The sequence below is a fragment of the Rhinolophus sinicus genome, chromosome 15 (assembly GCF_057876585.1).
Source record: "Rhinolophus sinicus isolate RSI-liver-muscle chromosome 15, RSI-T2T, whole genome shotgun sequence".
Classification (NCBI taxonomy): Eukaryota; Metazoa; Chordata; class Mammalia; order Chiroptera; family Rhinolophidae; genus Rhinolophus; species Rhinolophus sinicus.
In genome coordinates this window covers 97,653,884-97,681,456 of record NC_142515.1, presented here as the reverse complement: position 1 = coordinate 97,681,456, position 27,573 = coordinate 97,653,884, and the positions used below count along the sequence as shown (strand labels likewise).

The 27,573-nt window shown below is 36.3% G+C and overlaps 1 protein-coding gene across 1 annotated transcript in view; it reads right to left on the bottom strand.

The window, feature by feature from the left end:
* Positions 1-25,030, bottom strand: part of ANXA10 (annexin A10) — a 45,757-nt gene extending 20,727 nt beyond the window's left edge. Inside the window, exons 1-3 of the mRNA XM_074338721.2 lie at positions 24,974-25,030; positions 19,785-19,866; positions 14,047-14,141 (exon numbers count right to left, since the gene is read on the bottom strand). Coding sequence (XP_074194822.2) covers positions 14,047-14,141; positions 19,785-19,866; positions 24,974-25,030 — 234 coding nt within the window. The remainder of the gene's footprint in view (positions 1-14,046; positions 14,142-19,784; positions 19,867-24,973) is intronic.
* Between the last annotated feature and the right edge of the window lie 2,543 nt (positions 25,031-27,573).

The following is a 27,573-nucleotide window of genomic DNA, read 5'->3' as shown; positions in this document are numbered from 1 at the left end:
GGAAAAAAACAGTATATACACACTGAAGCAAAGCTATAATCTAGTATATTATTAAAGGCCAAAATGAGGCTCTTTTGGGAAGGGCATCGAGGCTCACAGAATTATATAAATTCATAAAAGAGAGATAATATCAATAAAATGAGGGTTCATGGAAAGTGTAGATATGGGCTAATTTTTGAAAGATGAGGTGGGATTTAGTTAGGCAAAGCATAGGAGATATCAATGAGAGACAATATTTAAAAACAGAGAAGGCACTGGTCTGGATAGAACAGAATGTGCTTATTAAAGGGATAAGCTAGCTCTAAATAAATGTTGAATTGATTTGAAATCTAAATGTTTTCAAAGAAACTTTGGATGTCAGATATTCCTGTGTCCGTCCTAGTTCAGAGTGGAAAAGTCCTAATAATGGAAATTCAAGCAGGTGAGGCAGAAGATTGTGGTGATAATAATAAACACTAATACTTATTGTTAATTGTCAGACAGGATTCAGAGTATTAGAGTAACTGTAAAAATTCATTACAACAACACTATGAATTAGGAACTGTAACCATCCCACTATATAGATGAGAATACTGGCAACTAGAGCTTAAGTAGCAAGTTCCATATAATTCAACAAGTAAGTAATGGGGCCTGGATTTTAAATCAAGCATTTTGGCTTCTAGCCTTTTTTTAAATGTTCTGTAGTCTGAAGAAAGCTACTAGTCATATATCAGCAATGTGATGAACATAACATAGCATATAGGTGGTGAATGTAGCATTTATGGACATTTAAATTTAGTGGTAGTGCTTTGAAACTTTAAATGCAAATAGATCAATAATGATACCTGGAAGTTGTTGGAAAGGTAGAAATATTAGAATTATCATTTTTATGAGCCTTCCTTTAATTCTAAGTGAAGTTGATTATTTCTTTGCCAGCATAGTTCTATCTTCACATTTATTACACTAGATTTTAATGACCATATTATTTGTGTTTAGTTCCCTCAAAAGTCTATCAGGACGTGGACTTTCTCATAAATTTTCTTAAATTCATCTTTTGGTTCTAGCACAATGCTGAGTATACAAAGTGTGCAGAGCATCAAGTATATATAATATATAAATGTATGAACAAGTGAAAGAATACTAAATAAATGAATGTGGAAAGAGAAAACCCCTAATTTACTGATATTTAGAAGATAAAGGAAACGTTTAAGCTGAAGATTACCTGGGCATTGCAGACATCTTTTATTTAATCTTTAGTTACATTTCTCTGATCACCGTCCCTCTCAAACATTTATGAGAACAATTTTCATTTACTTTCTATGCTAATACTGAGCACCTCTGTATGTATTCCACTGTAGACTGAGATTAGTAATGCCACTAGATGGCGCTGGTATATTTTTGTTTTGCAACTCAGCGTGTGTGTGTGTGTGTGTGTGTGTGTGTGTGTGTGTGTGTGTGTGTGTGCATGGCTATAGTAAACTGCTTTTATAAAAGATTTCAATGAAATTATATAATTGCATTGAAAGAAACAGAAACAGATATCATCTAATGCCATTAGAGTGTACAGGTTCTGGAGGTACATTGTTTAGGTTTGAATCCTGGCTGTGCAGAGTACCAGCTGTAAGGTTGCAAGTCAGTTACTTAACCTCTTTGTGTCTGCTTCTCTATCTGTAAAGTGAAAATAATAACAGCACCTGCCTCAGAAGCTTGATCTAAGTATAACAATATTTAATTTAGGTGAAATTCTTAAAATATATCTGGCACATATTAGGCACTCAAAAATGTCTTTTTATTTTCCAAAAAACCCCAACTGATTTGCTGCAGATCAAAAATGCCTGATACTAGATTATCTCCCTGTTTCTTCCCCCGCTCCACCTCAGAAGTTTATCTATTATATTATATTTCTCACAACTTTTACAATATCCAATTGTCAGCAAATTCTATTGTCTCTAAGTTACAAATACATCCAGAAACTTTCTTACCACTTTTATTGCTTCAACCTTTGTCCAGGCCACCACCATCACTCTCCTGTATGAACGTAATAACCTTCACATGAGTGTCCCTTCTGTCCTCGCACCCCACAGTCTCCCCTTAATACATCTGACAGTGTGATCCTATAATAATATAAATCAGATTTGTCACTCCTCTGCTCTAAATGCCCCTTCGCACTCTAAACTCCAGGATAAACTGCAATGACTTTTGTGTAGTTCGTCCCAGGATAAAGCAAACATGCCAGGTGTTTTATTCCATGCAAATGTCAAAGTCATTGCAGTGGTTCACAAAGTACATGACATGTTCTTGGTCACTGCTCTGCAGTCAGCTCCTACTGCTCTTCTTCCTTTGGATTTCACTGTTCCACCTTCAGTGGGCTTCTTACTGATGCTGGAATAGCAGACCTGCTCCCGTCTCAGGGTCTCTCTTTGCCCTTCACTCTTCCTTGAATGTCCTTTCTCCAGATATTCAAATGGCTCACCTGTCTCTGCCTTCTTCATGAAGCCTGACTTTGTCACACGTTAAAAGTACACCTGGTCCCCAACACTTCCTTATTTCTCACCAGGCTTCTTCTACCCCCCATCCAGACACACACACACACACACACACACACACACACAGCATTTATTACCCTCTCATGACACACGTACTAATTTTTATTTGTCTCACTCAGGCAGAATGTAAGCTCCATCATGGCAGGGCATTTGGCTTGCTTTATTCATGGCTCTTTTTCTGGCCTATAGAACTGTGCCTGCTACATAGTAAACATTTACAAAATTGGCATAAAATAAACGAAAGGATGAGAACCACTTGTAATTCAACAATTATTTGTTTGGACTCATTCTTGGCTGTTCAAAGATAAACAAGTGAAAAGTGCCTCGCCTTAAGCAGTTTTATTTAGTGGAGGGGGCGGAAACACAGGACTTAAAATTTCCCTGCAACACAAAAAGTGCTATAGCAGAGGAAATAATATATTATCAGGACATCAAGGAGATAATACTTTCACTTGGGAAGATAAATATTGAATAGTATGTTTAAATATCTAAACTTTGCAAGTTCAATGAAGAGCCTTCAAATAGGTTCTCAAATTAGAGTCTTAAATTCTCACTTGGAGTTATATAAATAACTTTGCCGAAGCAACCTTTGGAGTGTGACTTTCCCCAGCCTGACTGCCTCTGAGTCGTTGTTTGCCAAAGTCTTGCCTTAAAGGGACTCTGTGGGAATCACAGCTTGGCCTTGCATTAAGCTAATGAGTACTTGCTTTTCAAATTGAGCTGTTCTATGCTGCTAATGAAACTGCAGATTACCCATGTTGCAGCTTTTCTGACCACTTCATTAAAACTGAAATTAAAATGGCAGGTTCTTCCTTTTTCCTCTTTCCTTTATCTAATTATGTGTGATAAGGCACAAGAAGTAAAAATATGACTGATATTTTACAAGTCTGGATACGCTCAGGGGAACAGTTTTATATGATTTTAACTTATTTGCCTTTTTCTATCATCATAAAAAATAATACTGGCTGTTTAAACACTCAGTGATGTAGGTCTGTATAAAGTGTAACTTAGAATTTCCCTTAATTCTACTCACACCAATATTTACTGCATGTATACTTGCACAATTTGATATTATAGGAACATTTGTGCAAGCTGCTTTATCATTTCACAGTGGGAAGTGAATATTCTTTTGAACAGCTTCGCTTTAGAGATGTTTTCACAGTTTATTTAATGATTCACTTTTCAGTGGAAATTTGAATTGTTAATTTTTGTCTGATAATAATGATAATATTTTCATCCTCTGGCAAATCAGTATATTAAAGCTAAAATTCCCTCCCTGTCCAAAACGACAATAAAATACAACATTCCTTCAAAAGTATACTTGATTTCTGAAGAAAGAGAAATCCCTGGGTGTAAAAACCAGGAGATAAATGAAAATCAGAGGATAAGCAAATGAGCTGACCTTGGTGATGACCTTGCAGGTGACTGGGGAAAGTAGGGTTTGGTTTGGAACTGTTTGTTTTGGGTTTTCAATGCCCAATGTGAGACATTATATGAGGACAAGAGAGCATTTATGGAGCTAGTGTAACTCAGGGAAGTAAGTTTGAAACCTCTTATATAGGTTGGCACCTTCAAAGGATTATACCCCAGAAACAGTGTGAGCTAGGAGAAAAATACAATTGATCCTTGAACAGCATGGGCAGGTAGGCAAGCTGACTTTTTGAGCAGTGTAAAGTCCATGTATAATTTAAGTCAGCCCTCCCTGTATATGGATGTTCAACTTTGGGTCGACAGTGCATACCATTCAGCATTCGAAGATGGGCAGAAAGATCACCTCTCATTGCCTGGGTTTTGAGTTGAATTTTTTCCTTGAGAATTCAAAATAATAGCACTGTGACTCCCTTGGGATTGAATTTCCAAATGAACTGAGACCTCCATGAAGGGAAATCATCATGAAAGTTGATCCTGAACTGGTGATTCTCTTGGGACACCAGGAAGAAACAAATGCAAAATAAATCTAGAGGAATTCTGACTCTCCAGGGGGAATATATATATTGAAGAAAACAAGCCCCACTTTAAAAGTTCTCAAAATAAAAATCTCGTGATATGCACTTAGAATCAGTTTTCCAGAGGGATAGATGGTGGACTCTACAAATAGCAGAATTAAAACCCCATAAATTTGAGGCAATTAATAACAATCTAAAAGAATACTATGAAAAAAATAACAGAATTGAAAAGAAAGCAAATAAAATTCTAGAAATTAAAAACTTCTAGACTATACTGACTATACTGGGGGACACTGGGGAGTAGAAGGACTCCAGTTCTTATGAATTTGTTGGATGCAGCTGCCAAGTCACCATTTTCTGTGGACCTATTAGTTATATTTGGGGGAGACCCAAATTCATATGATGCGTGTGGGCAAGGTTTGCAGTGGGAGAAGGGAAGCTAAAGGAACAGGAGATTGGGGTCCTTTGGGCTGATTTGCTGCACTATTATGATAACTTCCATTGTTGAATATATTAGGTTGCTGTGAAAGTAATTGCAATTTAAGAGGTTAAAAAAAAACTGCAAAAAACGCAATTACTTTTGCACCAACCTAACAGGTAGTAGTATTTATGTTTTGTTTCTATTGTGAAGACTGATAAATACCAAAGGGGATGCTCGTGATAGGAAAAGAGCCACGTAGAGGGAAGTGCTTCTTCCTGTAGCCATATATGAGGAGGGCCCCATTATCCCAAAGATCACTTCCCATTGCAAGTCCCTGGATGCGAGCTTTGCTGATTAGAACCTATGGCAAGAGGAGACAGCCTCCCAGAAGTGTCGCTTAGTATTTAAAGTTGTTGTCTTTCTCATGCAACTTCCAGGTATTTTTGAAAAACTTTTCTGGCTTGCTGTTAAACTCCTGTAGAAACTAAATACCTGGTCTATGGAGATTTGTGACTCTTGTGCCTGGTAGTCCCATTTTGGTGGGACAACTGGGACTCAATGGCTAGCAAGGTGGGAAGAAGTCAACAAGCCTCACTTATCTGATGGAAATGGCCCACTGAGGAAAACAGCTGGCCTGGCCCCAGGAACACCTTGACTTTCTATGAAAAATGGCAGCTGTTTCTTTTGGAAAGACTTTAACCCCCACTGTGCTGCTTGAAACAAACTGCTAAATCCATGGAGACTTCAGTCAGTTGCCTAAATGCCTTGACCTGGTTTACTGATGGTTCAGACGCACTGAAACTAGATGGTGTCCACCAGGTAGCTGTTCAACTTCTCAGCTGTGGAGAAGCAAGAATGGACAATGTTTCTTCCATGGGCAGAAATCAAGGCTGTTCTCATAGTTCTGGCCAGTATTCACTCCCCTTGATAAACTTTTTATCTTTTTACTCACTCTTGGGCTATTAAACCTATCTTTTTGGTCTAACACTTGGAAAAGTACAGGTTGCTTATGAAAATGAGGTTTATTTGGGGCTGTTATCTGTGGAAACAAAGGGTGGTTGCTGATGAGAACTTTTGTGTCGTTCTTGTAGGTGTCCACAAGAAGGGCTTAGTCCCTGATGAGACCGACTGGCTTCCAGCTGCTGATCAAGCCTGCAGATTATGTCATTGTTACCTGGATCCATCACCACAAACCATCATGAACCGGGTATGTAGAAAGTAGTCTGTGTGTCTGATGCTAACGCTACCACTGCTTGCCAGCTATGTGACTCTAGTCAGAAGTTGCCTTGCTTTGTTCTTGGTGAAGGATGTCACAGTTCCTGGGGCCTTGCTCCTGCACAGCATTGGCAGCTGGGCCGAATCAGACTCTGATGCCCTCATGGGGCTACGAAGAGTCCTCACAACTGTTGACACGTTTTCAAGTTACAGTGCTGTTGTTCCTGTGAAGTCAGCAGTCTCCGGACACAGCATGTGGTTCTTTACATTCATCTGTGTCATGTCTTTGGCTTTCCAGGCTACTTGCAGTCTGACCATGTACACTTTTTATTGCAAAAGCCACTCCAGACTAGACTGATAAAGTGTTTGATGGATCTTTCATGCTCCCCACCATCCAAAGGCTTCTGGTATTGGTGATAAATGATCAACTCAGTAAGATTTCTGACTGTGTCTCCTTTACCTCCTTCTGATATACATGGCTTAGTAAGGCAGTTTGGTCACTGAATGCAGTTGTTTATCCTGGATAATGATCATGATGAAGGGGGAGAGTTATTGTGACACATTAATAATAAAATAATAATAATAATAATAATATTTATTGATTGATTGTTTGAGAAGCTCCTCGCACAGAGCTTCTAAAAACCTTGCCATTTTCGGAGTGATGGAAGTGAGAGGAGAGTCTTTTGTTATTCATTATAAGCCCCTTTCAACCATACCTAAGTTTATGCTAATGAGGTACTTTTAGTGAAAGGGGGCTGGTTGCCAGAGGAACCAACCTTGTGATTATAGGGTTGGACTCCTCAGCCTCATCCCTGATTTCCAGGGAGGAGAGAAGAGCTGGAGACTGACTTGCTCACCAATGACCAATGAGTTAATTGGTCGTATCTATGTAATGAAGCCTCTGTAAGAACTCTAACTAAAGAGGGTTGGGTTGCAACCAGCGTGGTGAACACATCAAAGTGACACACTTGGAGAAGGCAGAAAAACTCTGCCCCCTTTCCCACATCCCTTGCCCTATGCAGGTCTTCCATTTAATTCTTCCTGAGTTGTATCCTCTATAGTAAACCAGTAATCGTAAGTACAACACTTTTCTGAGTTCTGCGAGCCATTCTAGTATATTATCAGAAGTCTAGGTGATGATCTGGGACTTGTAGTTGGCATCTGAAGTGGGAGGCAGTCTTGTGAGTCTGAGGCCTTAGCCTGTGGTGTCTGTGGTAACTTTGGGTAGTTAGTATCGGAATTGTTTACTTTGAGGAAAAGACTTCCACACATTTGGTATCAGAAGTGAAGTGTTGCATTGTGTAATTGTAGAGAGAAACAGGAGTTTTCCTTTAGTTATATAGATATACTTTGAAGATTTGGGATTCTATCCAGACCATTCCTGGACATGCTGACACTTTCTTTCTCTTAACATTGTCAACCTCAGAGTGTAATGGTTGGTTTACTCTGTGGGTAGCAGCCTGACCAAAAGTAGGCATAGGATTTCAAACAATTCTGGTTTATCCAATCAGGTTATCTCTGGGCATTCATAGTTCTAGATCATAAGGAAAATGACTCCCTGAGTACACAGCCTGTGTGGGGGACATAATGACTTCCTTGAAGTTTTATTAAAATGCAATTGTCCCTCCTGCAACTGACCCTTCCCAAAGGAAGTTCTAGGTGTAAATTGGAAACACGGGGAACAATAATGAAGTTATAGCTGCTAGAATAATAACAGTTTTCTAGTGATGGAGCAAGAACAACAACCTTGGCACCTGGGGAGGGAATGTCTAATCACACCACTTTGGCCCTAGTAGGTTTTCAGAACAGCCTCAATTCACTGGCCAAGATTGTTATGGATGATAGACTTATCCTAGAATTACTTCTTGTGGGCCAAGGTGAGGTCTGTGCCATCACTAATACATGCTGCTGTATCTAGATGAAAACTTCAAGTGGAGAGGTCATTGCTAAAACTTAGAGAGAAATCCACTCAGCTTTTTAAGATAGGCCCTGATGATTTATGAGATTTGTTCAGCTCATTGGGTCCAGGCCCCTGTGGGGGCATGGTTGGGATCAATGCTGACAATTGACCTTCCCCTGCCGCTTGTGTCTTTTGATAATTAAATACTGTGTGAGACAAGATTGATGGATTTTGTCTCAGCTTTTGTTGGTTACAATAATAGAAGTGGGTTAGGGATTGGTGTGCTCACAGAAAAAAAAAAGTGAATAGTGAAAATGACATAGAAATGAGGGGTGATGTTGTTGGGAGATATTTTTCTGTAGGTCTCATGTTTCCAAATGTTATGTGGAGTGAGCCACTGACAGCCCGTTGTGCTGGACTACCTTTCCAGGGATGTTTGCATCGTGAATAGCATCAGAAGATATAATGTCTCCCTATGCATCCTGCCCATGATAAGTGATTCGGATTTCTAATCTCATGGTTTTTCTTCTGCAGTACAACTCACTGCATGTACCAGGTGTTATCTGGTCATCTTTGTATTCGTTTGTGGGATGGAGGCTTGGGGAACTGGTGCAAAAATTCTCACACACTGGCTACCACCACTACTCTGAGTGGTAAGCTGTCTTTTGTGTTTGAGCCAGGAGTCTCCGGTCTTCTACCAGTGTCTGTGTTATCTTGGCTGGTTAAACTTGCTACCTTGTAAATATGTAAAAGTCTCATACCCTTCACAGTTCTTGACACAAGATTAGTACAACATAGTATGAAATTAATCCATATATTTGGGGAAAATATTTTCCGTCTACACACACATGACATGACTAATGTCCAAATTATATAAATAACTACAAATTAATTAATAAATGACAAGCTACTGAAAGAAAAATACACAAAGTGTTTAAAGAGTTAACTTAAAAGAAGTAGGAACCAGAATATAAAAGAAACATTTGAAAAGATGCTCAACATTACATGTTATTAGGGTAAATGCAAGGTAAAACCACAATAAGATTCCATTTACATCCGTTAAATTGGTCAAAACCTAAGAAGTTTTATGAGAGTTTAAGGGAAATGGGAATCATTATATATTGTATGTGGGAGTATAAATTTTTAGAAGTGCTTTAAAGAGTGTTTTGAAGCTGAATGAGGCCTGGCTTTAGCAGTGTCAATTTTCTTTCTCCCTTTTTCCTCCCTCCCTTTTTCCCTCTCTCCAGTTCTCTGTTCCTCCCTGCCACTCTGGCAGAGATTGTGCATGGTATGTAAAAGAGAAATAATTGTTCAGGCTGTAATAAACATACACAGGGGGTTTACTAAACCTATAAAACCTTGGTTGATTCTATAGAAAATCTTTTTTAAATGATTTTTTTTTTAGGTAGTTAAGTTCCCAGTTTCACCAAAAGGAATATATTTAACCCATGATATATATGAAAGATAAGGTAGTTGTACCATTTTAAATTATTGAATTCATGCTTATAAAATTGATCTGCGATAAACTGTATAATAAAATTCAGCTTTTGAGGTGAAAACTATGTCTGCCCCTTCATTTCTAAACTAAAAGTGAGAATAGAGAAGACACGATCCCTATTACTAGTCCTAGTGACATGATAATTCTACCTCTGAAGTAGGTAAGTGAATTTTATAGCCAGCACTTCCTAGGTATGTTGATACTTCAAAAATCGGTATTTTTAACCATGAAGCTGAGAGATGATAGGGGGCAAAAAAATGTTATGAGAACAAGATGGATTTGAACAGTGAACATGAACTTTTCATAGGTTCACAACTCTTTATTGAATACCAACTGTATTACTCTGCTTGGGCTGCCATAACAGAATACCACACACTGTGTGGTTGAAACAACAGAAATTTATTTTCTCACGGTTTGGAGCCTGGAAGACCAAGACCCAGGTACCAGCAGGGCTGGTTTCTAGTGAGGCCTCTTTTCCTGGCTTACAGCTGGCTACGGTTCTTGTTGTGTCCTCACATGGCTTTTCCTCTGTGCACATACCCCTGGGGTCTCTTCCTCTTCTTATTAGGACACCAGTCCTATCAGATTAGGGCCCCACCCTGAAGAGCTCATTTAACCTGAATCATCTCCTTAAACACCGTTTCCAAACAGTTATTAAGTTGGTGCAAAACTAATTGCTGTTTAAAAGGTTAAAAATAATGGCAAAAACCGCAATTACTTTTGCACCAACCTATACAATGGGGGTTAGGATTTCAACATAGAAATTTTGAGGGGACGCAATTCAGTTTGGAACACCAACTATGTGTCTGCCACTGTTGTAAGTGCTGGGGACACATCAGTGAACAAAACAAAGATTTCTCCCCTTGCGGTGCTTGTGTTCTAGAGGGAAGTGGCAAACTCAATTTTCATTGTAACATGTACATAAATGACGTAATATGTGAGAAGGTAATATGTGTTATAGAAAAAAAGCGAAAGAGCAGGTGAAAGAGATGTGGCGTGCTAGCATAGGCTTTGGGGTGTGTGACAATTTTAAGTAGGGCAGTCAGATTAGGCCCTCCTGCGTAGCTGACATTGAGTAAAGCCTTGAAGGATATGAGGGAATTAGCAGTGTAGATATCTGCCCTTGTTAAATCTGGTGTTTATTCAGTTGGGAACAGCAGGCATTATTGAGAAACTTTGGAAGACTTGATTAAGGGTCAGATAACCTTGGTTCGAGTTTTAACTTTGTGTGATTTGGGGCAAGTCAGCGTCTGTACTAAATTACATAACCAAGCCCACGGGGTTAATGGATTCCAGATGCCAGGATATTTCAGAGTTGATCATCCCTGTTTTAAATGAAAACTGGGAGAACAAATTGCTTCAATGCTGAATTGGAGCTCCTTCAGGAATCACTAATCGCCAACCATATCAGGTATGGATGATTTCTCTCCCGAGCCTCAGAGGCATTTCATTGTTCCCTGGCTTTCACTGCATTGTCAATAGGATAGCACTTTTTTTTTTTTTTTTTTTTTTTTGATGTGGAAGATCAGGAGTGACCTCATTAATTATATTGATAAATATGTCAACCAGGCATTCCAAAGGGCTTTTCATTTGTGTTTAGGGATTAGTTTCTGCTTTGGATGAGGCAAAGTTGTTGAATGGAATTCAGCAGCTCTTCACTAATGTTAAATATCGAGTAATGAGTATTTAGGGAGCAGGCTTAGCATTGCACTTTACTCAGCAGCTAAGAAAATAATTCTGTCAAATCTTGAATATCCGTGTTAATAAAAAATAATAATAATAATAATATCAATGATTAAGATACAGGAAATCTGTAAACGCTTGCCAGAGAAAGGGAAAGGTAGCAGAAGACACACCTTGGTGAAACAGAAGAAGTAATTCTGAGAGTGAGCAGCAGGGGAAGTCAAGAAGCCCTGAATGAAGGTCAGGTAGATTCACTGGGGGGCAGCTAGAGCAGGGAATGAGGGAAAGAGAAATTTAAACAATTTATGACAATTCATTTTAACTATACAGTGGATAATAAAGAGATGTTTTCCTTTCCCCTTTAAATAAAAGGAAATAGACAGAATATACTTCCTGAGATTCCCTTATTCTGTAAATAAAGTGCTTCTTCTATGTCAGACCCTGGGCTGAGCTCTGGAGGGACAGCAGCAATAACCCAGTGCCTGATTTTCCAGGAGATTACAGTCTGGTCAGCAAGAGATAATAGGAAACCAACACAACCCCTGTGGCAAGGCTGAGGTAGCATCATGTACAGGGAACTCTGGAAACCCAGCAGGAAGCATCTAGCCCAGAGCAGAAAGGTGAGTGTGACCAGTGGGGAAGGTTTCCAGGAGCAGCCAAAACCTGACCACATGGTATAAGAGCAGGTGCTGTTAGCTATGCCTTCACATTGTCATTCAAAAACATTAATTAAACAATCTTAGTGTGTGAGACAGACATTTGTGCTACACTCTAGGGATGAACAAGGTACATTCCAGCTTTCAAGGATTTAGACTCTGGTATAAGGAAACCAATATAAAAAGCTCGCTAATATATCATCGGGGACTAAGGGGAAGTTACGTAAAGGATGCAGTAGCAGCACAAGTCTGTCTGTTCCATTCTTTTAGGGGAGTAGAGGTGTCAGGAAAAGGGTTCAGTGTCGAGGAAGATGAGTAGGTGTGCGGCGTGTGGAGTAGGGAATCAGACCTTTGAAGATAGATGAAACACTATGACTAACGGGGATAGAGCAGGAATGGGTTAGTTTGTAGAACTACAAGTAGTTCCCTTTGGCTGCAGTTGGCACGGTGTGAAGAAAGAGAGGGCTTAAGATGGAGAGCAGAGACAAAGCAAGTAAGGCTTTGTATGCCCTCTGCAGGCATTTGGAGTTATTCCATGGACATATGGATATATTTGTGAGTGAGAAATAAGGTTAAACATTCAGGGATTAAAGTGGGAGAGTGGAAATTTAGGTTTGGAATCAATCTGGCTACAGTGTGGATTGATGAGAGTGGGGAATGACTGGGCATAGCAGCCACCAGCTAAAAGTATTACCATTCATTAGTCTGGGCCCCAAATGATGAAGGCCTGAATCAAGACTGTGTAAGGGGAGGGCAAAAGAGAGAAATGTTAGAGGAAAAATAATTTGCAGGACTTGATCACTGATTGTCTTACAAAGGTACGGTATGTCAGAGGAAAGGGGCCAGCATGACTCCCATTTGGTGAAATTTACTGCAGTAGCCATGCTTTTCCACATGGTATGGCTTATTCGGCAAAAGTGAGAGCTTAACAAACTTTGAGACCCTCTGTGTATAGTGAACGGTGCTTTACAGAGTATAAATTGTTTAATGGATTTTAGATTTCTTGAGTGTAAGTACCTCATTTCTTAATTGTTTTGGTCTGTTTTAGTGTAATATTGTAAATATTGATAAAGTAATGCTTTAACCTAAATTAACCTGATGTATAAAAAGCAAAGATGTCTGCAAGCCTTCTGATTAAAAAAAAAAAATACTGAAACATAACCTCCCTATAGCAGTATGTATATTAAAACAATATTAGATTACTAATGCTACAACTTTTATAGTATTTACATTCTCTTTCAAAAGGAAACTAGCACTGGTGTCTTAGAAACATAAGCTAAGATTATTAAAAAAATAATAAAAGCAAAATTGGTTTCCTTCTATGGCTTAATTCAACTAATTTCACTAGTAGTTGTGGGATTTTTTTTGATCATTAATTCATTCTAAAACAGAGGGCTATGTTTTATTTCATGTATTATAGCTGTTCAGAGACTGAAGTTTAGAGATGAAGTAAATTTATATGGACTAACTATATAGAGAAGAGTTTTGTGATAGTGTTTCAGCGATGATGCTCAGTTGACAAAGTAATTGCTCTTTCAGGCCCTTCTGGCCTGAAGAGTTTTTATTCTGAAACTGTGGTTTAAATGCATAACAAATGAAAGGGACCTTTTTAATGGTACTTGCTTGAAATTAGAATGTGATTACTTTAAACCACTATGGATACTTTTATTGCCTTAAACTATTTTTAACTGCCATTCTTTTTTAATGGTCTACTTAATTGCATGCTGTGCAAAGAAAAGCTAGTAGAGAATTCACTTTGGTTGCGAGTTAGGTGAGGACCTGTGGAGAATTGCAGGAAACGATCTTACTTTTGACCTAGTGATCATTAGTTCTTTCTATGCTATCCCTAAAGCTTGACACAGGGGTGTTTCCAGTGCAACTTTTTCAGCCTAATTGGACGAACCAGCAGTGGAAGGCTAGCAGAACTTTCATTTTATGACGCTGAATGATTTTTGAGAAAGGACTGGTCGAGTGCCTATGAGTATGAATGTATCTCACACATCAAAACATTTGATGGTATAGCTTTCTAATACTCCTTGAAGTATGTCAGAGATATATAGGAACTGTTTCTGCCGTACAGTGAAGTTGAAAGCTTTGTCCTCTGTGAGACTGAAAAGGATAACAGTACCTGCTCTCCAAGAGCATTGTCATTTCTCAGGAGTTTTTCCTAGAAATACATAGGTCAAGTTGAAGAGACCTTACCCGGCCGTACATGCTCTGGTATGCCTCAGCAATCATCAGCCTTTGTGCGTTACAGCGTTGAGTTAGAATGTTGATCAGCATGTCTTTGTCACAACCTGGAAAAGAATAATAACTGAAGATTATTAAAGTCACTACTCCATAGTTAGGGGGAATCCATTATCTAAGGATCAAAACCAATGTACAAGCTGTCTCTTGATGGTACTTTAAAGCAACGAGCAATTTTAATTAAGATGAGAAATCACAGAATAACACTTGATGAAGCCTAGTCTTTTCCTGCCTCTCATTTTGGTGCTATTGCTACAGATTTTCTTTTAAAAAGATGCAATAAAAATACAGGAACATAGGAAAATAGTCTTTCTTTGACCACCTCTCCTACCCCACCAAAAAGGCTTTCCTGACTTAGTGTTGCTTAGTGTTTAAACAGGCACAATATCTTTCTTGTTGAATAGTTAGAAAGATATGACTTACAAGGAACATACATTAACACAAAAATAACTGCTGTAGTTCAGAACCTTTAGAAGAAGAAGGAGAACTAGAGAAGAAAATTATGCAAGTACAAAGGATGTGCACCCTTCTGAGGGATGATTTGCATGGAACATGGTCTCTCTCATAACAGAAGCTCTGTTTCTGGGCTATGAGGCTTCTGCTTCCTTGTATACCAACTAATTGAACTGATAGAACACCCAAATTTACAGTTAGTTTAGATAAATTTAGCTGTAATTGTAGTCAAAGTAAAGTGATCAAGAAAGTCTTGACGCTTCCCTCATCTTGACGAAAATTTACACAGCTTTCTTCCTGACTAGAGGCCCTTGATCTCCATTTTCTGAGAGCATTTACTTTGGAACACTTGCAAGTGTGAATTTTTTTCTTTACTCTTTTGAGATATCTTCTCCTGACCACTTGCCAGCTATACAACCCAGAAACATCTTTCTCAAGTGCTTGGGAGCCATCCCTTTAAAATATAATAATCAAGAAAGGTAGAGTCCCTATCTCTCAGTCTCTGTTGGAGGGCCGAAATCTAACTTCCAATAAGTGCCAATTAGCAAATACAGATGGCCTAATCACATTGATCAATGTCCCCAACCCTCAGTGTCCTCTAGCAGTTTTCCATTAGCTCACCCCAGTGCTTAAAAACTCTCTTATCTTTTGTTTCAGAGGAGTTGAGTTCTGTTGCAACAGAATTGGACAGTCTTCCTTGCCTGTTTAATTCTTTGTGGTACAAATTTTCTTTGACAAAAGGAGATATTTAATGGAGATGAGGAGAAAAATGAATTGAAAGGCTAGGATGTTAAGCAGATAATCTTTGGAAATGAAAGCCATCTTGGATGGCCTTAGGATCATAGGAAAGCCATGAATTAAGTACTGAAATATCCATTGAAGGAGGACAAGTGACTAGGATTTACATAGACCACTATACCAATGAGAAACAAAAGGAACAGCAGGGTGTTTTTTGTAGGTGAGAGAAATGGTCTGAAAGCTGTAAATGGAGAAAGGGAGGCATCCAATCATCTCTAAAGACTGACTTTATGGTTTGTGAGAAAAAGAGCACCCTCCAGTGAAGAGGCATAGAACAACATGGTACCATGGAGCTAGCCTGGGTCAAACTCTGGACTCAAAGGACATGAAGTAGTCGTAGAGGAGTCTGTTAGCTGCATAATGGGCATTCCAAAACTAACATATTTAATAATAAGTAGAATAATTTTCAATTATATCCATTGTTATTTTTACTGTTATCACATTTATGTCATTGGTAACGTCTTCTGTTTTTTGTCGTTCTGTTAAGATTATCCACAACCTCCCTCTCTGACTTACTCTTTATTTTTCAAAAGGTTCATTGGAATTCTTGCTCATTTATTCTTCCAGAGATATTTCAGTATAATTTTATATGGGTCTCAAAAATTTTTAAATGTTTAAAATAACTATAAACTTACAAATCGATTTAGAAGAGTTGTCTTTCTTTCACTAACATGATATAGCTGACAAATTTGTGTTGTTTTTTTCTAAAAGACAGTAAAGATTTTTTTGCAAATGACAAGAATTTTTACAAATGACGAGAACTTGCGAATGACAAAAAACTTTATTTTGCTAAAATTATGCATATTTGCCTTTCTATTGATGCCTCAAGTTATATTATTTATATTTTGTTTTTAACATACAATTGCTTAAATAAATGGTACTGAATTTGATTTTATCTTATTTCGGAAAAATTATTGAACTCTTAATTTTTAATAACTTTTTAGTCAATTACCTTGTATTTTGAGATGTAATGTAAATAAGACTTTTAATTTCTTTTTTAGAATCATCGTATTTTTTTTCTTTCTTTCCTTATATTAGGACGGGAGTTTCTAGATAATTTTTGTTTCCTGGCATAATGAGCCATGACAACTTTTAAACTTTTATGATGTACTGTTGATTCCTATTATTTGTGATAGTTTTTTTACAAAGTAACCTGAGCACTGAATTAGTAAATGCTGAACTATTCCTCCTGGGGGAAAATGTAGGGTTAGGATTTTACCTTTGGGTTATAACATTTTTGTCAACATAATTGCCATTTACATTATATATGTTTGTTTGACATTGTCCTTGTAAAATAAGCCCATCTCATAAGCATTGAAAATCCTTTCTTCCACATCTGCTTTTCCTGTATAAAACTTAGAATGTACTTGTTAAGAACACCTGAAGGAGGTATTCTTCTATAGCCTCCTGACCTGCAGGACTTGTCTCACCTGAAAGTTTAACAGTTTTTGTGCTATATCATCTTTTGAAACATGTAAACCAGCCAGTACTACTTTCAAAAGAAAATACAGTCTATTTTATTATTATCATTATTATTATTATTATCATCATCATCAGTTATCATCTCATGAAGTGACCAATTTATCTGCCTTTCCATAGCTTCATAACAGAATAGATGTTACTTCAGCATTTTCTGGACTCAGACATATACAGATCAATGAATTTTCTCTCTTTTTTTCCTATTATTTTAATAATCAGCAAAAATGGAAAAGCAATCTACAGAATGGGAGAAAATATTTGCAAACTGTCTATCTTATAAGGAGTTGATATCTAAAATAGATAAGTATCTCATACAACTCAATAGCAAAAGCCCTAATAATTCAAATACAAATGGGCACAGGATCTGAACAGACATTTTTTCCAAAGAAGATATACAAATGGCCAATAGGCACATGAAAAGGTGCTCAACGTCAGTAATCATCAGGGAAATGAAAATTAAAAGCACAATGAGATATCACTTTATGCCTGTTAGAATGGCTGTTATCAACAAGATAAGAGATGTGGAAAAGGGGGAATCTTCGTGTGCTGTTGATGGGAATGCAAACTGGTGTGGCCACTATGGAAAACATTATAAAGTTTCCTTAAAAAATTAAAAATTGATCTACCATATGATATAGCAATCCTACTTCTGGGTATTTAACTAAATGAAATGAAATCACTATCTTGTAGAGATATTGCACCCCCAGGTTCTTTGTAGCAATATTCAGAGTAGCCAAGATATGGAAATCACTTAGGTATCCATCAACAGCTACATTGATAAAGAAAGTGTGATACACACCACACACACACACACACACACACACACACACACACACACACAGTGGAATATTATTCAGTCATAAAGAAGAATGAAATCCTGCTATTTGTGACAACATGGATGAGTCTGGAAGGCATTTTGCTAAGTGAAATGAGTCAGACAGAAAAAAAATATTGTATGATCTCACTTTTATGTAGAATCAAAAAACGCTGAACTCATAGAAGTGGCCAGAGGCTGGGGGGTGGGGAAAATAGGGAGATTTTGGTCAAAGGGTACAAACTTCCATTTATTAGAGAAATAAGTTCTAAGTATCTAATGTACAGCATGGTAAGTATACTTAACAATACTGTATTGTATATTTAAAAATTACTAAGAGTAGATCAAAATTTCTCACCATAACTCCAACAATAGAAATGGTAATATGGAAGGTGAAGGATGTAACTGATCTTTACTATGTTAATCATTTTGCAATATATACGTATATCAAATCATCACATTATATAACTTAAACTTACACGATGTTGTATGTCAATTATTTCTCAGTAAAACTGGAAAAAAATCACATTCACTGAGGAAAATATTAGTAGTTGTCTTTTTCAATTACACATTACCAGGGTTATCAGGATAGACAGACTTTTAAAGCATTTTGAGCTGTGTTCTTGCTCTGGCATCCTAGAGTGGACGCTGTACAATCAAACCCAAAACCTCCTGAATTTCTTCAGCCTAAAATACTGACAAACAAAAAAATTACGATGGTCACAATGCATCCATATTCTGTCCCTGAAATTACAACAACAAGGACATTGAAACTGCAGCAAATAAACTTGTTTTCAGTGAATGGATTGCTCTGATCTACAGTTTTAAAACAAAAATTTCTCTCCTGAAGAAAAACTTAATCCATAACTTATTGTTATTTGGTTTCTATATTTTTTCTAGTGAGTGTTGATATTTTAAAAAGCATGAAAGTGTAAACTCCTGAAGTCAACTTTAGAGAGCATGTTTAAAGTCCTTTATTGTTTTCCAATGGGGTTCTGCTAGTGTATAAAACACAAAGTAAATAAAATGTGTGTGTGTGTGTGTGTGTGTGTGTGTGTGTGTGGTGTGTGTGTATGTGTACATATGTGCCTTCACATGCACGCACACACACACACAGCATATTTCTCATAACAGCAACTTGGTCTTCACAGTTAAGAGCTTGTTTTCTCATGAAAGGCTTTGCACGTTTTATGCAAATGTTTCCTTTATGTTGTCAGTGTTTATCTTTGTGCCCACCAGAAGTCTTCTAAAACAGCTCTTAACAAAACTATATGGATGCTTAACAGTGCCATATCGTAGCTTAAAGATTAAATCTTTTTAAAAAGAATCCAATAGTTTTCCTCCTTTATATATTGCTTTTCTAAACTTTAGTTTCATTCATTGAACAGCTGCTGGTTAAACACCTGTTTACCAGATTCCATGCTCTGGGAGCTCACAGAGCAGTCCGCAAGTGAGACAAAAGGGACAAGCTCAGGAAAATGACATTAGTGACATGGGAATGCAGAAGCATGATGTTCCAAGTTTGGAATAGCTGGTTGAGTTTGGGGTACCCAGAGAACGATTGAAGGAGGCAGATTCATTTGAAGAGCTTCTTCACTTGATCTTAGCCAAAAGGCCGAGAAGCGATTGAAGAGCTTCTTGAAGGAAGAGAATTTGGATGTGAAGTAGAAAGGAGAAGAAAATAGCATTCCAGACGGGGATTATTGGGCCAGTTTACAGAGATGTGGAAAAGCAGATCCATTTGGAGGACCAGCAGGAAGTTTGATTTAGCTGAAAGTGGACGTAGCAAAAGAAACAGGCTAGAAAACAATCAAGGGCAAAGAAGGATAGTTTATCCTAGAGTAAGGTTTTCTTGGTTTGGGATTTAATTCAATAGTTAGTGATGAGATATTTAAGAACTTAAGGCAAAATCATGCCAAGATGAAATTTGCATTTGAGAGAAGCAAATCTGTTCACCGTTGCTATCCTTTTCTATTATTTTTCTTCTTATTCTACTTTGCCCAGCTTTTAACTAAATCCATTTGTCTTCTGTTAGACATCAGCCATACCCATATTACAGTTTTAAAACAAGGTAAAGCAAAAAAAAAAAAAAAAAAAAAAAAAAGAAAAAAAAATTGCAATAAAAGATGATAGAAAAGATCAGGCTTACCAAATCCTTGGAGTGCTGCCCCTAGCATTTGGGCATCCATTATGGAATTGAAATTGGGAGACGGAAAGATGGTTCCTTGCACCTGGTGGGAAGAGTCCATGAAAAGAGATTGCAGTAATTCAACATATTTTAGATAAATGAAAACAAAAGTATATTCAATATTTTTACATTAGTCTAAGATATGCACATAGGTCTATTAAACAAATGTGTTAATTGTATGTTAATTGCAGAGACGAAATTTGGTTGGTTTAAAAAAAAATCCATTGGCCTCTACTGTATTGGTATCTGTCATCCACGTAGGAAATTTAGATACTAGAACCGATAGTATAAAAATGTGAGAATCAAATATATATCTTTTTAACAAACAGTAAGAATTTTCTTAGGAATTAGAAACTGTAGAAATTGAAAAGAGAACTGGATGGGGGAGTTCGTGTCATTTATATCAATTAGAAGTGGCACTTGCCACTACCTCTTTTTTATACGTAAGGGGCCCTAAAATGTTAGAGAAAATTGAAATATTTGAATTTGGTTTATGGGATTCATACAAATCTAGATGATATACATAGGGTAGAGAATTTTTAGCTGAAGCTTGCAGCCGCAGAGGAAAACATGTAAACCTGACTGGCATTCCATTTAAATTCTCTCTCTTGCCAAAAATAAAATGGCAGAACATTTAAGTTGGGCTTTGAATCCACATGGTCTATTATTTCAGACAGAGCCAGCCAGGACTATGCACCATATGACCACACATAGCACAAGAGAACTGTCAAACAAAATTTATTAAGAAGGGAAGGTCTCCCCCTGTTTGTTGTCAGTGTGCCCAGAAACACTGGGAAAAAATGCCTTTCCCTACCAAATAGATCTACTAGGCCTTGAAAACTCAGGCATTCACTGAACTCTCCTGCAGCAATAATATTTTAGCTGAAGACGATGCTTTCTTGTGCTCATTGTCTAATGATAGACAATTAATTAATTAATGAGAAGACTGGACCTTAATTTCTAGTCCAAGAAATGTACATATACCAATACCAAAATATTTATGAAAAGTTTTTTGGAGGATTAAGCACAATGTTCACTTGAGTTGAAACTAAGAATTAAATTCAGTTTGAACTCCATTAGACTGATATTACTAAACATAAAATTGTCTATTTGAAGTAGCCTAGATACCATATAATAATTGTGATATGGCCATATTTTCATACTTAGAAGTACGACCAGGTTGGTGAAATGTTCTTCTTAAATGCCTATATGGACAGATATACGAGTATGTAATTAAAATAAGAACATAGTCTGTATCTTATATTGCTGAAGTTCACGCATTTACAAACAAAAATCCAGTTTGCTTCTGATAGCTCAAATTTATTGTTCTCCTGAGCCAAACCTCAATTCTAGAAGCTATTTATTAGAAGACCTCAAGAGTTTCATTTCCCTTATTCACTTTCCTGATTGGGTGAGACTCTATTAGGAAAATAGACTGTGATTCTGTTTTGATTTATTAAGTTTGGATAGCAGATTCTAATGTGAATTCATAGGTTGAGTTCTCCTCACCTCAAGTGTTTTCTCTTGAATCTTATACTCCTAGAGGTGTTTAAGATTTAAAGTTTTGAAATAACAGCCATACCATTAAATGTTGAAAAGTTTTTTTCTTTTCTTCTATTTGTCACTGCCTTTTACTAAATTCTCTTTGTCTATGTAGTCCTTTCTAACTTTTTTCATTGGGGAAATGAGAAGTTTTTTGAGGCATGGAAAAGAGATAACTTTATTTCTCCTATTTTGGGAGTTGGAAGACTTGTTTGGACAAATTTTGTATGGATAGTACCACTTTTTTGCTTTAATGACCTTAACCTTGCTGAGTGCTATCAGCCAAAGGGCTGTTTAAAGTATAAAAGAGATTATGTATTTGAAAACGATAAGACATGCTGTGAAATATGTGTATGTCATCCAAGCAATTTCAAGCACAGAGTGTACAAATATTCGCTACAAAACATTTTGTTAATGACCAGACTAGGATCCCCCTGATTTTCTATTTGAGTAAGTGCTATAAAATGAAACTATTTATGTGTGTGTGCATGTACGTACATAAACACACACACACACACACACACACACACACACACATATAAAAGCTCTGAAAGTTATACATAAAGAAAGTTAGAAATGTCTATAGTGATTTATCAGACACAATCTGTAGGTGAAAGAAGAGTCCACAATTTTTTCTTCACAGTTTTTTTTCCTTGTACAGATTACTAGTACTATTTTATTTTTAAAGTATAATGTAAAAATTACTTTTTTCTTTACAGTTCTCATCTATTTGCCACTAAAAAAATTAATCTCCTTGTCATTTGTCCCTAAAAATAATACACTAAAAATGTTTTGGAAATAAATTCAACATTAAAAGTATAAAGTAAAATTCAATGAGTACGTATTAATTCACAAAACGCAATTTTTCTAGTGAGCATTTGCTATCTCTGCCATTTGTATAACACATTAAATCATTGTATTCATTTTTATGCCAATTATTATGCTTTATTTAAAGCTCAAGTCAGGGACATTATTTCATGTAAGGCACGTACTTAATGTTCCTTTTACTTACTTTGACACTGGCATACTGAATTTATCTTTTAATGATCATATTTTTCTAGCTTTATTGAGATATAATTGATAGATATTATGTAAGTCTAAGGTATACACTGTGATGATTTAATATATGTATATATTGTGTATTATTGACACACAGAGTTAGTTAACATATCCATCATCTCACAGTTTCCGTTTTTTTTCTGTTGAGAACATTTAAGATCTACTCTCTTAGCAACTTTGAAGTACACTATACAATACAGTATTGTTATCTATAAATACCATGTTGTACGTGAGATCCCCAGGACTTACTCACCTTGTAACTGGTACCCTTTGATCAACATCTCCCAGTTGTCATCCCTGCAACCCTTGCCCCAAGCCCTTGGCAACCACCAGTCTTTAAATGAGCATTTTGACTGACCTGACTTGATAAGTCTATTGAAACAGTCAGTTCCTAGTTTTAACTTAGTCCTTGAAGTATTATTTCAAGAAAAAAAAAATTAATTGTTTTGGGCCATAAAACTCTTTCAAGTGATTATGATATGCCTATAAATATATATTCATATATTTAAAGGTCATATGTAATTTGACCTTTCCTTTGGATTCCTCCCTCCCCCCAAATTTGTGCTCGGCTATATTCTGTGCATTTCTTAATACTCCAAACCAGTTTCTCTGATAAACTCGGTCTCTATTGAGCATTTCTTTCACTAATAGAACCCACTGCATTTTTATTTATAATTAGTACCTTATGTTTTCCTATTTGGTACCTGTTCTTAAAGTTGGGAATTCGATATGTCATATATTAGTATTGTTTTATAATATGTTGCTGTACGAAGTAGGTGTTCTATGACTCCATTTCTTATTCTTCTAATTATATTTTATGTCCTTTGTCTGCAAAAGGCATATCAAATATATACCATGATTTTCTATCTAGTCAGACTTCTTAAAATGTTCTCATTTACTAGTGATACCACTTTAAGTTAATTATTTCTTTAAAAAATTGTAATGAAATTTTTGGCTTTATATATAATTAATATGATAAAACTTTTAAAAAATACAAATGCAGAAATATGTGAATTATTCAGATTCTTTTAATCATTATATTTATTATTTTGTATTAGGAAAACTGAACAGAGACAAATAAATCAGATACCCAAATAAGAATTAACCAGGATAAGAGGGTGTTGTAGGGGAAGATGTTCCTGGTTGATAGGGCAAAATTTCCCCAATGATGTGTGTGAACAAGTAAGTAAGAAATAGGGATACAGTAAGACTTAACATCTGACTTATTTGGGAAGCAAAAGATAGAGATGAGGAATGGCAAAGACATGATTACTAATGGACATCTTTCGGTTTTTAAGCAAGATAATGAAATAATCTGATTTGAGTTCTGGTAGTAACACACTATCACAATGTAAAGAACGAAACAAAATGAAGTGATACAGGTTGTGGGGTGGCTAATTTAGAAACCTAGTTGAGATATAAAGCACACTTGACACAAATAGCATGTTCTTAATAAACACAGTTGCTTGGTTAACTGAATGTAATTTAACTTACTAATTTTTGAGACATAATTTAAGTTAACCCAGTAACTGTAGTTTAACCTTTTGAAAGAGTCAGAAAAAAAAAAAAAAAAAAAAAGAATCAGAGACTGCCATTTCAGGGGTTTTTCAGCATATATACCTTATAAAGAAATACTCTTAAAAAAAAATACTTTTTATATACATGTTCCTGATTTTTCTCACATCTTAGAGCAAGTTGGAAATTTTGAAAAAAAGTGGACACTTTCCAATTTGATACGAAAAATAATGTGTATATGGTAAAAGTATGTTATTTTTCTTGCTTTGAAAATTGACACATTTAGAAATAGTGTCTACTGTCTAAGGCAAAACAAATTCCTATGCCTATCATTTCAATTTGAATTCTTACCACAAGGTAATCAAAATATTATCTTGGTTTCTAGTCATTTGTGAATTTAGGTTTTGACAGAGGAATAGAAAATACTTCCTTTTAAAATACAAAATAAACTGCTTAATAAACTCACTATGCAGAAAAGCATGAGTCATTTGTAGATTTAAAGTTGATTATGGAGTATATCCCCTGAGTAAATGATTAATATATTTCTTCAACTGACAGAAAAATTTCAAACTTATCATATGGAATTGAAAACAGTCTGAAGAAAATCATATATATTTTGCTCATGAAGTTGATAAAACTATTTTCATCATCTTAAAGAGATAGGTACATCAATAAATGCATCCCATTTCATTTATTCATAGCTAGTCCAGTGGCTGGGGTACATAAACACATATCCCTCCAAATTCAACACTCAGGGGCTACCCCCATTTTAGTTAGTTTTCTCAAGGGGCTTTTGGATCACACTCATATTGGCAACCTGAATGTCTTGAGACTTTTACACTTTGAAATGTTAGCCATGTGAGTTGGTAATTTGATTGTATGGATACCTATTTAATGAATAATTCCTTGTCATTGAAATACCTTGTTTGCTAGATCACCAGTTAATTGATGATTTTTAGAGCCCTGAGAGGAAATTCTGCAGAAATCTTGGGATACCCTTTTCATAGGGCACTTCCCTTGAGCCAGGTATTTACTTGTCTTTTGGGTATTGGTCCTTGGATCTCTATTGGCTCAAGTCCAAATGCCCTCATCTCTCCGGAAGATCTTCAGCCACCCTAACCTCCTCTGACTCATATCTGACCAGAGCTTTTTTAAAGTGTTTTCAGTAGCTTTAAACATAACCAACACTAGGGTATATGATGGATTAACAAACATATTATTGCTCTCTTTTACCTTTTCACAACTAATATGTCTTTTAGTACAATATTGTTAGTTCTATCCTCCAAGGAGCTTTCATGGGATTCCCCTTCTTGTAATTTCTGTTACTACTACAGGCTTTTTCCCCTTTTCCTTTAGGTTCTATACAATAAGCTGCTACACGGGTCCAATTTGTTTTCATTTCCAGAATGACCCTTCCAAAAGATAAACCCATGGTTGGTCTTTTCATGCCTGAAATCCTTAATGCCCGAAGTAATGCTTCTCAATATTTGTTTTCTCCTCTGGCCCACAGGATGGATGGTTTTCACATGGAAGGAACTTCCTGGGAACATCTAGGTTTAGGAACACCTCGCAATATGCTAGCCTTAGTGAGAGTCCATCCTTACCTACTCAACAGAGTATACAATAACAAAACTGAGTGAGAATATCCTATAATAGGACAACACATCAATTGTCTAGAATACAAAAGGCATTCAAACTTTGGCTCATTAGTAGCAATGGCAGTATTTACGGTGCACACTGCAACTCGTTCCTATGACTAAGACTAGGACTTGTGAAATTCATTCCAAGTATTTCAAAAGAGTACATTTAAGCAGTGTTTTTCATGACTTGGTCCTTTGCAATCTGTTTGGGTTCATATCTTATTTTCTGTCGCCTGAGTCGCTCTAGTCCCACATCATGACACACACAGCTATATACTCCAAACAAAAGGTATTTCTGTGGCATTATTTATTCGGTTCCATCTGTGTGAAGTGTTTTCCACCTCTTCACCCACTCCACACTCCCATCTCTTGATTCCATTTTAGGATTATGCTGAACATCTATTCAAGATTTAACTTTCAATCTTTAGCTCCAGTGTCATCTTTTACAGGGAGTCCTTTCTGATGCCTCTAGCAGAGTTGTCGTCTTTCTTCCTGGTGCTTCCAATGATGGGCCAGAAGTGTAGTGCATCCTCCTAGAGCACCACTAGCACATCAGCAGAAAATATTCATTTCTAATTGTACCAGGTTTCTAAGAATAATGAGTCCTATTAACTGGGCTTCCTTTGTTTGTTGAGAATGCATGTTAATATGAGTGGTTGTGCAAATGTGGAGATTGAATTGTTCTCATAAATAAAGGAAGAATATTAGGATATCCAAGAAACAATTTGGGAAGAGATATGGCAAGTAACAAGAAAGAATAGTGAGGTAGAGTTACTCTCTGTGATTTCTCCCTTCTATTCCTAACTTTTCATTAATATTTGTTAAAAGGTACTGTGTGTGTGTGTGTGTGTGTGTGCAGAAACTAGGGAAAATGATGAGTTCTTTGGGTTGAGTCTGGGTGAAAAAAGAAATACCATGTGGACCTTTAGAGGTTCATATGGAGAAAAGATTACAGTAGCATAAGATGCTAAGAATCTAAAGTTTGAGGAAGGCTTTGGACTTCACATCACATAATCAGAGCACTTGGGGAAGTCTTACTCGTATGTGTGCACACCCCCCTCCAACCCCCCAGATTCTGGCTCCTGTTTCTTCCTGCTGCTTTGTGACTCTAAATCCTCAAAGCCATCGATTGTGTGGTGTTATTTTATTAGAGGTGCTAGATATAATTTGGAATCATTGTTGATTTAGTGTTTTTTAAGTTTTCAGTAGATGGTCAGAATTTTGATTACACATATTCCTTCACCAAATTAACTTGAAATTTGGTAAAATATAATATATTGATATCAGTTCCTCTCAGTGTTTAAAATTCACACAACTAGAATTTAGTTCTACAATAATATAGTGACTGGGCTTATTTCTAATTAGATTAGGATGTCGAAAATGATGTCAAGATGTCACTGATCCAAAGAGACTGCAATTGACATGGATTTTAGAGAATGGGTCTTATTGGTGGAAGGTTAAAATAGAGAATAAAAATATTGAGTACCTAAAAAAGAATGCATCTGTATGAAAAGAATATAATCAAAGGGAAAAAATTGAGATCGTATGGGAAATAAAGAAAAAAATGTTTTTCTTGTGTACAGTAGAATATGAATATCCTAAAAGATTTAAACTTGGAATTTAGTTCAGTAGCACAGCAAATATTCTCAATTTTTAATGCATTGATGATGTTTTATTAGTCAAATTTTGGAATTGACTAATATTATCGTAAGAAAGAATGAGACCATTAGCTTGAAAAAATAGGTGTATATTGATATAATTGTAGGTCACCTTTACTGAAGTTTTATAGAATTTAGATATTCTAGGTCTTATACTGAGTAATTAGATATGTTATTTCATGTTCATAGGCCAAATAATTTCTTGCCTTTTATGCAGGTTTTTACTCCATAATTTAAGGTTCTTTAAATGTTAATTGATTTTAGCTTTACATATAATAGCTTATTATAGCCCCTGTCAATTTATTAAGTTATTATTTGAAGAACGTGAAAATAAAC